This window comes from Gadus macrocephalus, chromosome 8, assembly GCF_031168955.1.
Source record: "Gadus macrocephalus chromosome 8, ASM3116895v1".
Taxonomy (NCBI): domain Eukaryota; kingdom Metazoa; phylum Chordata; class Actinopteri; order Gadiformes; family Gadidae; genus Gadus; species Gadus macrocephalus.
This window is the reverse complement of record NC_082389.1, coordinates 13,114,856-13,129,937: the sequence shown is the minus strand read 5'-3', so window position 1 is coordinate 13,129,937 and position 15,082 is coordinate 13,114,856. Positions and strand designations below refer to the sequence as shown.

Sequence of the window (15,082 nt, the reverse complement as noted above, 5' to 3'; positions counted from 1 at the left end):
TAACTTCTCTATATTCAGAGATGAAGGGAACAGTACCTCTCTATTATGTTTCTTTGTTTCCCTATTTAAATAACTTTGTGACTGTGTAGGCATATATCATCTAGACGTCACTCTTGCCTGGGCGGTTGCCATGGTGATAAGGGGGACGGTTGACTGGTGGGTTACTATGACGCACCTTCACACTGACACCAAAAAAAGGGAAGACTTTGGTCTGCGAGCAGTGCAGTGTGGGTTTACTCATGGGCAGTGTGTGGCCCTATGAACGTGCGTCTCTGTTGGCAAACAATGTCCCTTTTCAAACACTTCCTGTAGGTAGGGACCACACATGCGAAGCGTGATCCCAGTCAGATGTTTGGCTGTCATCGGGCGGCCCATCATCTGAGAGCATCGTTCGGGCCGGGGTGTTGATTAGCGATTCAAATATTGTTCATATCTTAGTTGTGTCCGAGTATTTTCTATTTTCAGCTTCTTCTGTTATTTATAACAGCCTCTAAATAACGCTATCCTTATTAGGAAGCATTTGGTACGATCATCTTGTAAATATAACATTTCATTTTGTCAAGCGTCTTTGAGTCTTAGAAAAGCCCTATATACGTCTTATGTATTATTATAATAATAATTCTTATAAATAATATTATATATTATTAATAATAACAATAATAATAATGCATAACTGTAACATTTTTAACTACGAAAACTAGTCAAACGCATAGTTGTTTATCATTCTTCAACTTCCGCTTTCAACTGTCGTTGAGTTCACTGATGGCGTGACTAGACGACTAATGTGGTGGGGAAATACACATGTCAGTTTCACAGAGACAGCCTCACGCAACACCTCGTGACTGCATGCAAAAATACATTTATCAGATGTTTTCACACGTTTTCACCCTTGAGAAACTTGTTTTTAAGACCAGCTACTGGATGAGTGCGTCAACCCTTTGTAGACACTTGGGTAGGCTACGTGCTACTGTGCTAAAGCACACACACACACACACACACACACACACACACACACACACACACACACACACACACACACACACACACACACACACACACACACACACACACACACACACACACACACACTGAAATGAAATCTTTATACATATTATGCATACACTCATATATAGATACATACATGCATAGAGATACATGCATAAATATGTGTGTATACCCATCTCTCAGTCTCCATGTGGTGCTGGTGGAGGTACAGAAGGCTGGTATGAAAGAGGCTCTTGGTTCTTCTGCGTCATGGAGCCTTCCTGACAGAGCCTCAGTGCTGAGGCAGCTCTCCCAAAACACAAAGCCCCCTGCAGCCGCTAGAAGGCCCAGCCCGGCCACCCCGCTCACAAACACCCCCGCAGAACAAAGAGCTGCGGCTTTCCAGAAGGCCTGGTGACCATAAAGGGCCCGGCGCCGCAGCTCTCTGGCTGTTTACAACACAGGTCGCTGCAGCTTCTTCATCACACCTCCAGCCTCACCACACCATGCCTCTTCCTCGACGCCGATCCTCCTTCCTGGGGCAGCCCTCCTCCCCCAGCGCCCCGACCGCCAACGCCGCCGCCGGCAGGATGGGCTTTGCGGCGGGCGGCACCACGGCCCCCCGGGGGGTATTTGTGGGCAGCGCGCCCCACATGGGCGTGGCGTCCTCCGGCCTGGGGACGCGGGTGTCGCGCCGCGCCCTGGGCATCAGCAGCGTGTTCCTGCAGGGCATGCGGAGCAGCGCCGTGGCGGTGGTGCCGCGCGCCGGCGAGCGCGCCCACGCCGGGGCCTCACAGGGCCTCAACGGCTGCCTGATGGAGTACCGGGACAAGGTGCGGGCCCTGGAGCTGCTGAACCAGCAGCTGGAGGAGCAGATCCGCCTGGGCCTGGACCGCAAGGCCTCCAGCGCAGGGTCCTGGGGGGCCCTGAGGAGGGACTGGGAGGACGTCTACAGACAGGTAGGGGAGAGAGACCGGTAGGGGAGAGAGACGGGTAGGTGAAGGAACAGAGGGAGCAGAGAGACAGGTAGGGGAGAGAGACGGGTAGGGGAGAGAGACGGGTAGGTGAAGGAACAGAGGGAGCAGAGAGACGGGTAGGGGAGAGAGACGGGTAGGTGAAGGAACAGAGGGCGCAGAGAGACAGGTAGGAGAGAGAGACGGGTAGGTGAAGGAACAGACAGGGAGCAGAGAGACGGGTAGGGGAGAGAGACGGGTAGGTGAAGGAACAGAGAGACAGGTAGGAGAGAGACTTGTAGGTGAAGGAACAGACAGGGAGCAGAGAGACAGGTGGGAGAGAGAGACGGGAAGGTAAATGAACAAACAGGGAGCAGAGAGACAGGTGGGAGAGAGACGGGTAGGTGAAGGAACAGACAGGGAGCAGAGAGACGAGTAGGTGAAGGAACAGATAGGGAGCAGAGAGACAGGTAGGAGAGAGACGGGTAGGTGAAGGAACAGACAGGGAGCAGAGAGACGGGTTGGTGAATGAACAGAAAGGGAGCAGAGAGACAGGTAGGAGAGAGACACAGGTAGATAGATGAAGAGACAGGGAGCAGAGAGACAGGTAGGTGAATGAACAGACAGGCAGCAGAGAACAGGTAGATAGATGAACAGAAAGGGAGCAGAGAGACAGATAGTGCTAGATGAACAAACAGGGGGCAGAGAGACAGGTAGGAGAGAGAGACACAGGTAGATACATGAACAGACAGGGAGTAGAGAGAAGATAGGTAGATGTGCAAACAGGAACAGAGAGACAGGTAGGATAGAGAGACAAGACAAGAGAGGGAGACATGCTGGAGACAGGTTGATTTTTAACAGAGAGACAGACCGGTAGGAGAAAGGATGGAAAGAGAAAGAGAGGGACAGGTAGAAAGGACTTCAAGTGTACAAAACATTCCCTTAAAGCTGTCTCTGTAGTGACCTCCGGACTGGAGACAGGTGCTTAGCAGTCTCTCTGTCTCCTTAGGTGAGTGAGGCCTTTCTGGACAACGCCAGGCTGATGCTGCAGACGGAGAACGTCCAAGCCAGCGCTGAGGACTTCAAGGACAGGTGAGATGAGCGTCTCATGGCACCGCTCCACTGTGGACTCGTACCGAACTTGAAGCCACTATTCCACTGCCAACAGCTTTAAGCTATGGGTCCCTCCCAGCACTTCAACCTGACCTCAAGTCTGGTCATCTGAAACAGACTAGGTGTCTCAATCCCATCAGTCAGCTGTAACGTCAGTGATGTTGTGATCACGGTTGTCCTTTTCCGAGCAACAAGATGTTGTGCAAGAGGAAACTAAGTCTCTAACCTGATTGTGTTGTGTAACGTCTCAAAAAGGAAGCATGACTTAACTATTGTACAGTAGTACAAAATAGATTTGAGCACAAAAAACCCAAAAACTCCTTGGGTGCCTTTTTCTTTGGACCAAACTTTATTTTCACGTTGTAGTCTAATCTTTGTAATTTCTATCTGTGCACGCGTGCATGTGTGTGCATGCACGTATGCCTGTATGCATGCCTGTGTGGATGTGCATTCATGTGTGCCCGTGTGTATGCGTGTGTGCCCGTGTGGGTGTATGCGTGCCTGTGTGGGTGTATGTGTGCCCGTGTGTGCATGCGTGCCCGTGTGTGCATGCATGTTTCCAGGTATGACAACGAGCAACCCTTCCGGAAGGCTGTGGAGGAGGAGATCAGCTCTCTCTACAAGGTGATGGAGGACGCCCGCGAGACCCAGGCTGACCTGGAGCAGCAGATGGAGAACATGAGAGCCGAGATCCAGGACCTGGAGCAGAACCACGAGGAGGTGCGTCCACAACCTCCGGGGAGGCGGGACGGTGGACGTCATCGACCCGGGGTTGTATGCTGCGAGTCATGTCATTGGTTTGAGGATTTGACGAATTGATGTTGCAGTACCAGAAGATTTTTTCCATACATGTGTATGAGGCGCTGATCTCTCATAGTAACCAACACCTTGTTAGTTAATTAACTACAGTAGGTGTTGGTTGGAAGCAACTGACAAATGAATGTCAGTTCAATGTAACTGCAAGAATTACAACCACTATATCATAATAATGCATGTAATATGTATAGCATAGCCATACAAACAGGATCTTAAAGGAGAAGGGTAGTCCAGTGGTTAGGGGGTTTGAATCCCAGCTGAAATGTTCAGGAAGTCAATGAGGCTCCTCGTGCCATGTGTCAGTCTGGATGACCCCACATGCTCCCTGATCCAGTCCTCTGATCCCGTGTCTGCAGGACGTCAGGGTTCTGTACCACCAGATGGCCGGCCTTGATGTGGACGAGTCAGAGGCTCCGATCCAGACCAACCTGGACCAGATCCTGGCCTACATCAGGTCCCACTGGGAGAAGGTCATCGAGAGGAACCGCGCCGAGACCGACAACTACCTGGAGTACAAGGTACAGACTGCCTCCTAGATTACAGGATACCGATTACTCCCTGGAAAACAAGGTACAGACTCCTCCCTAAAATACAGGACACATACTATTACCTGGAATACAAGGTAGAGACTACTCCCTAGAATAAGGAAACATTACAGACTACTACCTAGAATACAAACAGACTACTACCTCCAATAATAATAATAATAATAATAATAATACATTTAATTTAGAGGCGCCTTTCAAGACACCCAAGGTCACCTTACAGAGCATATAGTCATTATGTAAAACAGACTAGGAATAAAAGGAAAACAGAGGTTAAACATGAAGAATAATAATAATTAATAACACTCAAAGACGCCTAAAGTGAAGGGGTGACCTCACTAACCACCACCAATATGTAGCACCCACTTGGGTGATGCACGGCAGCCAATCGGCGCCAGAACACTCACTACACACCAGCTTGAGGTGGAGAGTTAGCTATCCAATACAGGATACAGACTACTACCTAGAATACATACAGACCACAACATAGAATACAGACTAGTTATTTACAAGATACAGATTAGTATTTAGGGTACAGACTACTGATACAGTATACAATCTAGTCACTATTATACTATAACAGAAGAGTAGCTAGTCGACCATAATATGATGTTTGTGTTCAGCAGGAAGGCGGTCTGGGCGGTAAGATGAGTCGCGGGCAGGAAGAGATGGAGGGCCTGAAGACCCAGTGTTCAGAGTCGGGCTGCAAGATCCAGTCTCTCCAGGCCGAGACCGAGTCCATCAGAGCCCTGGTGAGCCCAGCACACCCGGACACACTCTGCGAGGCCTAGAAACATACATTTAATCAACAAACCGTAAATGAGGGCTACCCATGCCACCATGACCCAACTGTGGATGTCCGGGATACAACTGATGTTTTCGGTTTACGCTGTAAAAAATAGATGATATGAATTATTAACGTGAAAAGGATGGGTTCTTGGCTCTGCCTGGTGGAGGGGTCCCTGAGCGAAAGACTCAATATCAGTTCATGCATTGAGGTATTGAACTGACTAAACACATAACATGGTGTATGTCACTCTAGCCAACAAGTGCAATGTATTTGGTTTAAAATAATGTTTATAATTTAAAAGAAAAACATGTAACCTACATTTAGGCCAAGGCATCGTTCAGCAAGATGCTCTTCATGCAATACCTTATTGTAAGTCTGTTTGGATAAAAGCGACAGCTAAATGAATGCAATGTAATGACATTAGTTTCGAGCTCAAAAAGTCTGAATCGTTGTTTTCTACAGAAACGAGGACTGGAGAACTCGCTGAGCGACGCCAGGCACTGGCACGACATCGAGCTGCAGAACCTGGGCTCCGTGGTCGGCAAGCTGGAGGCGGAGCTGAGCGAGGTGCGCGGCGACATCGACCAGCAGCGCCGCGACTACGATACGCTGATGAGCAACAAGACTCGCCTGGAGCAGGAGATCGGCGCCTATCACGGCATCCTTGACTGGGAGGAGAGACGCTACCAGCCCTGCCACGCCACGTGAGACACGCAGTTAGCTAGAAAGGTGGTTAGCTTGACCGACGGTAAGCTGGCCCTACAGAACCTAGCTAGAGTGACTGTTCTGTAAAATAAAGTTTGTACATTCTATTTCTTATATCAGTTATTCTGTAATCTTGTACCGTAGCCTAAAACCACAGATGGGGCACAGGTGTTGGTCTCTTTGTGACAAAACTGGATTTTATATTTTGAAAAAAAGTGGGAATGAAGTTGGTAGCTTCATTATTTTTTGTTATTATTGGAAGATATAAGCCTGGTACAGAGAATCTGTAATGAATAACAAAAACCTCCCGACAGGACCTCAGCCACTCCCTGTGAGACCCAAGGCGCCACAAAAACAACCCAAATCTCCAATGCCAGCCCAGCACAATAGAGACCCCCCAGACATCTAGACGAGGACCACCACCTGGTTTACAAGTTCTGCTGTGAATCCAGAAACCTGAAGCACTAGCATCTTGATTAAATAGTGAACCGTTATCCGACAGAATATCCCAGGGTAGTTCTGGGTGGGGTGCGTGTGGACCTCGTGTTTAGTGGCATGTAGGCCTACTCAAATCTAAAATGTACTAGCTATATTCCAAACATTTACAGGTTTACTGTTTCATTTTTACCTTGTGACCTTGAACTCCGAAATACATGGTTGTTGATATCTTTTCCTTTGCTGGAATAATAACCGAATGCACTGTTCCTTTCCTTATGATTAGGTTAAGAATGAAAAAAAAAATGTAATGCATTGAAAAAAATAAAATAAAGTACCAAATACCAAATTGTAGTACTGGCATTTTGGGTCGTCTGAAATGACTGAATGCAATTATTATTGGATGTCAGAAAAAATGCTCTACTTAGCCCTTACAATTGCAATTTTTTCAAAGCAGTGAACTATTTTCAGATACATAAACTGATGGCTTATTTCTCAAGCAGGGAATGGCCGTAAACAGTTGAAATATTGTAACTTTTATGCACAGTTTAAAAAACGTGAGGAAGATGACAGGAAGGAGCTCAGCAGTCCCACTGTCCTATTGGACAACAGCAGTGCAGCGGGCGTTTCTCAAAACACAGCTCCACAGTTGTGTGATCGGCCCCATAGTTCTGTGATGACATGTGTGTAGATAAAATAAATAGATTCAGAGGCAGGTTTCCCATAAGGACGTGACTGTTTAAAAACAGATTCAAAGCAGTTCACCCTATTCAAGTCTCATTTCAATTCTTTTCCAAAAAACAGTCTCTTGCTATTCCGGTCAATACAGTCAAATGTAAAATCCATAATTACAGTCAAATCATATGCAGAACACCAACTAGTCCCACAAAAGGCCACTAAAGATTTTACGAGGAATCCCACAGTTCTACCCAACTGCTTCCTAACCAGGAAGGTCTCTGAAGGGCGGGCTGCCGTCGGCCGCGTCGACCTCCCAGCGAGTACCTACTCAGATCGCCATGGAGACATTACATGCGTGTGAATCGACAGTTTGTACACGTCTCCGCCGGCTGTCCGTGTGCCAGTGGCTGAGATGATGAGTGTGTGTGTAGGGGGGGGGGGGGGGGGGGCAGGGGGGGAGGAGAAGTTGGGAGGTCTAGTCGTTGTTGGAGACGGAGGAGGAGGAGTAAGGGAGTGGAGGGGGGGGGGGGCGGAGCTAGGCAGGGTGAAGCGGCACGCATCCCACGCCGACTCCCCCCTCGTGCCACGCCATGGGCGCCAGGAAGGCCCAGTGGTTGGTGTCTGCGTTAAACGTCTCCACAGAGTTCAGGTTGGACTGGCCGTCGTATCCGCCCACGGCGTACAGGCGGCCGCACGTGGCCACCAGCGACACCCGGCTGCGCCGCGTGTTCATGGCCACCAGGTGGCTCCACTGGCCGGCGGCCGCGCTGTACACCTCCGCCCCGCTGAGGAAGCCCGAGCCGTCGTAACCGCCGGCGACGTACATGTGGCTGCCCAGGGCGGCGGCGCCGTGGCGACAGCGCTTGTTGATCATGGCCGACACCGGGTGCCAGCGATCCGTGTGGTGGTTGTAGAACTCCACCTGCAGGCGGGCAGGAGGAACAGCAGCTCGTTGAAACTGGAGGGGACACCGGGAGACACGACAACAACAGGCTCCATTCGTTTTGAATGGAGCTGGGTGGGAGGAGCTAAGCCTGGGCGTGGCTGCCCTGGGAAGAGGACAACGCAAATGAGCAGCGATGCAAAGGACCTGCCGGGCATCTGCCCTGAGCGACACCGCCCTGGTCTGTGATCTCAAAATGGAGAACGTGTTGGTTCTCTTCCGGCAATGTAAGGTGCAGCTTAACAAATAGCAGCTTTTCGGACGTAATAATTACACGGATGTGTTAACATAATACTGGTGTTATGGTGTTAGTACTGCACTATTGTAGCAGCACTGTGTGTTCGTATCACGAAATTTACATCATCCAAACTGACCGTGTTAAAGATCTGCAGCCCGTCATGGCCGCCCGACACGAATATCCTCCCGTCGAACACGGTGACACCCGCCGCGCTCCGACAAGCACTCATCTCCGTGACGACCGTCCACCTGACAGACAACAACACCAAAACAACACTTCCGATGACAGGTTGTCATGGTTACAGTTAAAAGTTCACCGTCCAGGTGAATGAGGAGATCTCTAGAACGTGAAGGCGTGTCACGGTTTTCTACAGCGGTGTCATGTTCATTGCCTTCTCATTTATATACTTAAATACTCTTGTGTGTTTGCTAAAGGGACATTGCCTGGGCTTCTTTATCGCTTTCAAACCGTTTCCCTGGTATTTCCCCATTAGGTGACTTATTTCGTCTAATAACTAACCCAAGTACCCATGCTGAGTCAAAAGGTCTTAACGGGGAGAGCGCAGCCGGTTAGTGGTACTCACCGGTCTGTTTCTGGGGAGTAGCACTCCACTGAGTTCAGGGAAGACTTGCCGTCGTAGCCTCCACACACGTAGATGTGGCCGTCAATCACCACGGTTCCCATGGCGCTGGAGAGAAAGAGTGCGTGAGAATAAGAGGGCGGGGGGGGGGGGGGGGGGGGGGGAAACCCCAAGTACCTCTTGCTGTACAACGCATCATGTTCACGCTCAAGTGTATTCTTTCTTGTGATGAAGAGACATTGTGACCTTTTGAGTCAATTCAACCTCAACTGCTAGTAACGAAGTCAACAGGTCGAGTTGACTCAAAAGGTCTTAATAAGCAAGAAGAAGATCTTATCAAATTAAAATCAGAAAAACAAGGCCCATTAATATTATTTTCATGAAACCTTTAATTAATTGTTATTAATCTTATTTTCATGAAACCTTTTCTAGGAATTCTGAAAATTCTGGAATTCTGTAGAGGAATGATATTCAAATATCTACTCGAATCCAGTCACTGGTTTCTCCAAATTTCCTCAAATTTCCCATCCAAGAACCAGTGAAGCCCGCTGTTTGACAGCTTTAAAATACATTATTTATGCAAAATCATGCAAATCTATGCAAGGAATGGCCGCCATCCAACTTTCACAAGATGGACGACACAGTGTGCAGCAGACCAGGATCAGCCCTACTCTCTGAACCCGTCGACAGTGTCTTGCACACTGACTAAGGCGTGTTTCCACCGACCTGCGCTGGCTGTTCATACTGGAAACCCGCGCCCATGTGTCCGTCTCCGGGTTATAGACCTCCACCGTGCTGAGCCGCGATTGGCCATCAAATCCCCCAATGGCGTACAGCAGCCCGTTGACAACAGTCACGCCCACCCTGCTCCGTGACGTTTTCATTGGCTGGCATCGCTCCCAAAAGTTTCCGATAGGGTCAAAGACCTCCGCAATGTTTAACGAGTCCCCTGAACGAAGAAGAGAAACAGAACTCAGCATGTCTCCATCTGAGGTGATTTATTGATTTTAAATAGTTGAGGCAATCCTCTCATTATTTGCCAATATGTTAAATGTGTAGTTTAAACTCCCATTTTAGTTAAATTAGAGATTGACAGTTGAAGCGATTAACAAATTACAATTAACAGAAAACACTGGTTTCTTAATCCCAGAAGGGAAATTCATGTGTTGAAGAGCAAGAACTACACACAATCTGTTGGTTATGTACATGGAAAATCTATGTACATGACCAACAGATAGTCTGTCATCCATCAACATACCATGAGCTAAATGTGAAGCCACAGCGAGGATAAAACAGCCATGTTCTGAAACAGTTTGTCCGTGATCCATCAACATACTGTATTTAAAGTTTTACAGAAGATAAAACAGCTGTGTTTTATAGCAAATAGTTTACTGATGGATCAAAGACTATCCCCTACATGTCAGTCTCCAGGGAGGACAGGGCAGCAGTGTGGCCTGCCAGGCTGGGTCGTACCAGAGCTGTTGAGGCCTCCCACGGCGTAGATGAGGCCCGTGATGGAGGTGCAGCAGCGCGGGCGCGTCTTGAAGGCCGGCAGGTGGGGCCGGCGGTCGGGCATGAGATGAAAGTCTTTGGCTTCGTCCACCAGGTCTCTGGAGGAAACGGGAAGCACAGCGGCGGACGCACGCCGTCAGTACCAGGTTAAAAGCCTGTTAAAAGCCACTACCAGTTAGACATTTTGAACGAAATCGCAGAAAATTCAGACGCCATTTGACCTACTATTCTGTAATTCAGCCGAGGCTTTATCCAAAGCTATTAACGTTCGGCGTCTTTCTCAAGGAATCCTACAGGTAGTCAGGTAGGGATAGGCGATAGGGACCTCTAGGGACATGTGAATCGAGCCCAGTCATTTTGGTCCGGCCCCGGCCCCATCCTTTCACCAGGAAATGACGGGGAAGTGAATCCTCACCCGGTGACGTCACTCACCGACATTTATGACAGCAGCGCACCAGCTCCTCCTGCTGGACGCGGTCCGCTAGGAACTGCGGCCGGCACAGCGGGAGGCGGATCTTGGACAGGAGCTCTGGCAGCAGCACCTCCCGCTCCTTCGGGTCATGCCGGACCCAGGCCAAGACCGCCTCAAACACCTAGGGGATGCGGGTGCACATGCACATGCACGGGCACACACACACACACACACACACGTTAAGTTCAGACCCAAATGAGAGCTAGTGATATTTCAATCTTCGCGCATCAAAGGTCTGACCTTTGACCCCTGACCCCACCTGCTCCTCCGCCTTGATGTTGAGCTCATCGCAGCCCACCAGCTCCACCAGCTCCTCCCCCCGCAGGCTCAGGAACTCCTCCGACAGTGACACCTCCGCAAAGTGCTGGTGGACGAAGCAGTTGGCCGAGTCGTACAGCGTCGTGCACATCATGGTCTCGGCAAACTGCCGCACGCCCAGGCAGTTCTTTGGGTGAAGCCTTCGGAACCGGAGGAGGAGAGGGTTAGGACGGAAGGCTTCTGTTAAGGCTGATTAAACACATTGGTCGGGCAGCATGGAATTAGGGCTGGGCGATTTTTTCGGTTTAAACGATTAATTTGCATTTTTACTTTGCTATGGTTTGTGAAATGGCTGAACCTCGAAAACAGGTTTGGGGGATAACATTTGAACGGTGGGACGTCATTACATGAAATTTCGCGGGGTTGGTCAGTCTTGCGTGCTGAACGTAGTGACGATATTTGACGTGAAAGCCTTCCGTGGTTTTCGACCCGGATCTCCCCTACCATAAAAATGTCCACGAACACAGATGAAGAACTCATTCATAAAAAGGGTGCTACTTCAGTTGTATGGAAGTGGTTCGGGTACAAGCAGTCAGACATAGAACAAACTGTTCCGTGTAAGGTTTGTAGAAAGTCGATCGCATTTTACAAGTTTTTCAGGGATGGCCTACAAGATCTTTTTTTTTCAGTTTGATATAAAAAAATCTTAATGCACAATAATAACAGGATATACAATAATAATAGGATAATTTTTTATCCTCGAACAACTGATTGGTTCACATAGGCCTAGATTACTTGGTAATATCATTTATTTTTATTGTGTTAATAAAGAAAATATGTATTTAAATTTTGCCTTGGTCTTTTTAATTTGTTTAGAGAAAAACAGAAAAAATAAATCGAGGTTTAAATCGTAAATTGTCCATTAGTTAGATTTTATTTTTAGGCCAAATCGCCCAGCCCTACATGGAATGATAGTACTGTAATTGTATTATCATGTATGACAGTGTCCATGTGGACAACGTACAGAATATTATCAACGTATCTGCCCTAATGAGAGTCTTTTACATCAGGATATTTAATCATTTGTGTGTTTGAATTTTTGCAGCGGAACCGCTTAATTTGACTACTTGATTCCTCAAACAAGGAGACGTAGTGGAATTTGACTCCAAAAAAGATGCTGTTCAGATATTGTGTACTCTTCCGTCAACACCTAAACTAAAACGGAATTTCCTTCCACAAAACTGTTTAAAAGACATTCAGAATCTCATGTTGTAGTGTACGCACGCAAACGGAGGGCATTTGAAAACACTGACAGATTTCGAAAGCATTCTAAAGTAGCCGGCTTTACATTCGGCCGTTATGGCGTGGACATGGCCTTCGTCAACCGTATCAAACACCACTCCCTCACTGGTTGTGGGGGCAGAGAGTGGGACAAACAGGGAGGATGGCTCACCTCTCCTGGAGGAAGGAGCAGCAGGCGTCCTTCACGTTCTGGAGCTGCAGGAAGCTGGCACCGATCAGCAGGCACTGGACGTTCTGCTGGTCGATGGCCACGTGGCCGTTGTATGCAAAGTTTATAAGAGACTCTAGTGCACTGGGGAGAGAATAGCAACGTTTAGAATTCAACCAGTACGTATTCTACTGGTGGACATTGGGAGCTAGCCAGTACAACCACAGACTTTTACTGATGGACAATGGGAGATGCCCACTACAACAACAGTCTTCTACTGGTGGAAACTGGGAGCTACCCAGTACAATCACAGTCTTCTACTGTTGGACACTGGCAGGCTGCCAAGTCCAACCCCAGTCTTCGACCGGTGGACACGCGGGGAGCTGCCCAGTACAACCAGTCTTCTTCTGGTGGGCACTGGGAGAGGCCCAGTACGACCATCAGTGGTGTACAGTGGGTGTATCGTGTGCCTGGGCTCACCTGGGGTCCATGCCCTGCATGACGATCTCGTCCTGTTTGCACTCCACCATGTCGTTGGTGAACATGGCGTGGAAGTAGGGTATGGACGCCGCCAGGACGATCCGGTGGGCGCTGAACTTGTGATCCCCGACCTGCCGGAGGAGACAGGCCGACGTCACTTCCACTCAATGTAGTCAACACAGAACCTGATGTACTTATGCCCATGCGAGGGCTGCATAGAATTAATGACTACCAAAATGACTACCACTGCCGATATGTGTCGTATTGCATCATTAGATCTCATGAAAATTTGAATGGAGAAATTGACACTTTTCATGAATCAATAACATAATTCAATCTCATGCTGTATTTGTATTAGGAAATTAATACCAGTGGACACCCAACTCATGATAACTTGATAAAACCACACATCCATATTAGTTGGTTGACATTGATTATGTGATACACGGTGTACAGAGCTGCTTGATGTTAAATCCCCCCCCCCCCCCCGGGATAAACCATTGATTTAATCTAGCATAATCCTGATTACAATAATATGTAGGTCAGCGGTAAAGCTTTCCCTTCCAGCCAGGAAACACCCAACTATCAGAGAGGTATTCCACCTGTGTTTCCTCATGACGTCTTCTTTTGACAAAAGAAAAAATGATAATTATAATATACTGTCTGTCAACACAGTCAATTAATAAAGCGAATTTTGTGCTTAATAATTTGCCAATGTGTACGAATGTACTGCTGTTGACCAATAGTGGTACAGTGAAAGTGAACCCATTGCATCCTGTTTGGGTCATCTTTAGGGAAGTTAACTAGCTAGGTTAGAGTTTGTCACCACTGGCCATCTCTAGTGAAGTAACAAAGGAAGGGCTCAACACGGGCTGCACAATAAGTGTGGATAGGGGACTTTGTCCACTCAGCTGACAGGAAATTTAGGCTCAATCGTTTCTCCAAATTACTTTCCAGTTGTTTCCGTTTCCTGACTATAGGCCACTTCCTGTTAAATGTCAATTTAATAATGAATTATTACCGGCGTAATGACAGTGAATAATTAATGCATAAGTTGAACTGAGGGATGGTGGCCACTGAATACAATGTTACCAGTTTGACACTTATCCCGTTCAGGTTGATCTCATACTTTATCTTCCGCATGACAAGCCCTCTGGTAACCATGGTAACCTCGCAAAACCTTAGGGTTAATTAAATGAAAAGCCTGCACCAATGGTGATTATGTACGAGCTGGTGAGTCCGCGTCATTAGCTTGTGTGTGTAGACGGGGTGTAAACTGGTGGCTAGCTAACTAGCCTTCAGGATCTACTAGTTCTTCTATCTCTGGTTACCTTGAGCGTCACGTCACACAGCTTCCCCTGCCGTCGGATCTCCTCCATGACGGCATATCCGCGACCGGGCAAATCATGGACCGAGAAGTGTACTAGATCCTCCAATTCTTCGCATATAACGTCTCCCATCGTCATGAGGGTAACAGGTTCAGCGGGTCTCGTACTCGCATAGCAAGGGGCAGAGTGGCCGCGACGCTACACCGTAGGAAGACAGGAAGCGCCGCGAACGACACCGGCCAGCTGACAGGGGTTTTCAAAGTAAAGGCACAGCCGACACTATAACGATACTTGTTTCCCAGTCGTTCTACCATGGCTTTTCACTTTTTGACATATTGTCGATACACAAATGATTGAGCCTTGAATTTATAACTGTATTCAACTATTGATGCGAGCATGTCTAACAACCAGATCAAATCGGTTTACTTATTTACGGCCTCCAAATCTAACCTCAACCCACAGGCCCAGTGACATTCCATAACAACCTTTCAAACACCTGATACTCAGCATGATTGGAATGCGTTTCACTCCAATCGAAGCCCGTTCTCATCAGTGGTGGGCATGGCTTCGAGGGCTGACCCAATCAACACTCACAACAGCCTCCTGGTGCCAGTTCAGTCTGAATGAATGTCATCAGCATTTATGCGTCAGCAGATAGCAATGCCTGGAAGTTGTAATATTTTAAGACCTAAAGACTCCCATAGATCTGTTTAATCGTTTTGTAAAAACCTTTGAGTTGGGTTATGTACCTCTCTGGTGTTGCTTTCAAGACCAACCACGCAAAGACATTATCACAGGGTGC

The 15,082-nt window shown here is 48.1% G+C and overlaps 2 protein-coding genes across 5 annotated transcripts; one reads left to right on the top strand and one right to left on the bottom strand.

Annotated features, from left to right (window-relative positions):
* Window positions 1-1,033: 1,033 nt before the first annotated feature.
* bfsp2 (beaded filament structural protein 2, phakinin) lies at window positions 1,034-6,690 on the top strand. 4 transcript variants are annotated; one of them, XM_060059151.1, is made up of 7 exons: window positions 1,034-1,943; window positions 2,947-3,029; window positions 3,614-3,770; window positions 4,223-4,384; window positions 5,035-5,163; window positions 5,664-5,930; window positions 6,221-6,690. In XM_060059151.1, the coding sequence occupies exons 1-6, from the start codon at window positions 1,491-1,493 to the stop codon at window positions 5,907-5,909; spliced, it is 1,230 nt and encodes a 409-aa protein (XP_059915134.1). In that variant the 5' UTR covers window positions 1,034-1,490; the 3' UTR covers window positions 5,910-5,930; window positions 6,221-6,690. The 4 variants fall into 4 exon arrangements, with proteins under 4 accessions (XP_059915134.1, XP_059915133.1, XP_059915131.1 ...); XM_060059150.1 differs by having other exon boundaries at window positions 1,038-1,943; window positions 5,664-5,949; XM_060059148.1 differs by having other exon boundaries at window positions 1,041-1,943; window positions 5,664-5,905.
* Window positions 6,691-6,856: 166 nt separating this feature from the next.
* klhl18 (kelch-like family member 18) lies at window positions 6,857-14,817 on the bottom strand. The gene is made up of 10 exons (XM_060059145.1): window positions 14,284-14,817; window positions 12,953-13,083; window positions 12,476-12,616; window positions 11,024-11,222; window positions 10,725-10,885; window positions 10,254-10,390; window positions 9,507-9,729; window positions 8,784-8,888; window positions 8,337-8,448; window positions 6,857-7,941 (listed from the first exon to the last, which is right to left on the bottom strand). The coding sequence occupies exons 1-10, from the start codon at window positions 14,416-14,418 to the stop codon at window positions 7,555-7,557; spliced, it is 1,731 nt and encodes a 576-aa protein (XP_059915128.1). The 5' UTR covers window positions 14,419-14,817; the 3' UTR covers window positions 6,857-7,554.
* Between the last annotated feature and the right edge of the window lie 265 nt (window positions 14,818-15,082).

Excerpts from the sequence above, each read along its gene's own strand:
- bfsp2 (XM_060059148.1), top strand. The coding sequence starts at position 1,491 with ATGCCTCTTCCTCGACGCCGATCCTCCTTCCTGGGGCAGCCCTCCTCC. Across the intron at positions 3,771-4,222 it reads TGGAGCAGAACCACGAGGAG|GACGTCAGGGTTCTGTACCA; the intron begins GTGCGTCCACAA and ends CCGTGTCTGCAG. Across the intron at positions 4,385-5,034 it reads ACAACTACCTGGAGTACAAG|CAGGAAGGCGGTCTGGGCGG; the intron begins GTACAGACTGCC and ends GTTTGTGTTCAG.
- klhl18 (XM_060059145.1), bottom strand. The coding sequence starts at position 14,418 with ATGACGATGGGAGACGTTATATGCGAAGAATTGGAGGATCTAGTACAC. Across the intron at positions 11,223-12,475 it reads TGCTCCTTCCTCCAGGAGAG|GCTTCACCCAAAGAACTGCC; the intron begins GTGAGCCATCCT and ends CCGGTTCCGAAG. Across the intron at positions 8,449-8,783 it reads TACTCCCCAGAAACAGACCG|GTGGACGGTCGTCACGGAGA; the intron begins GTGAGTACCACT and ends GTTGTCTGTCAG.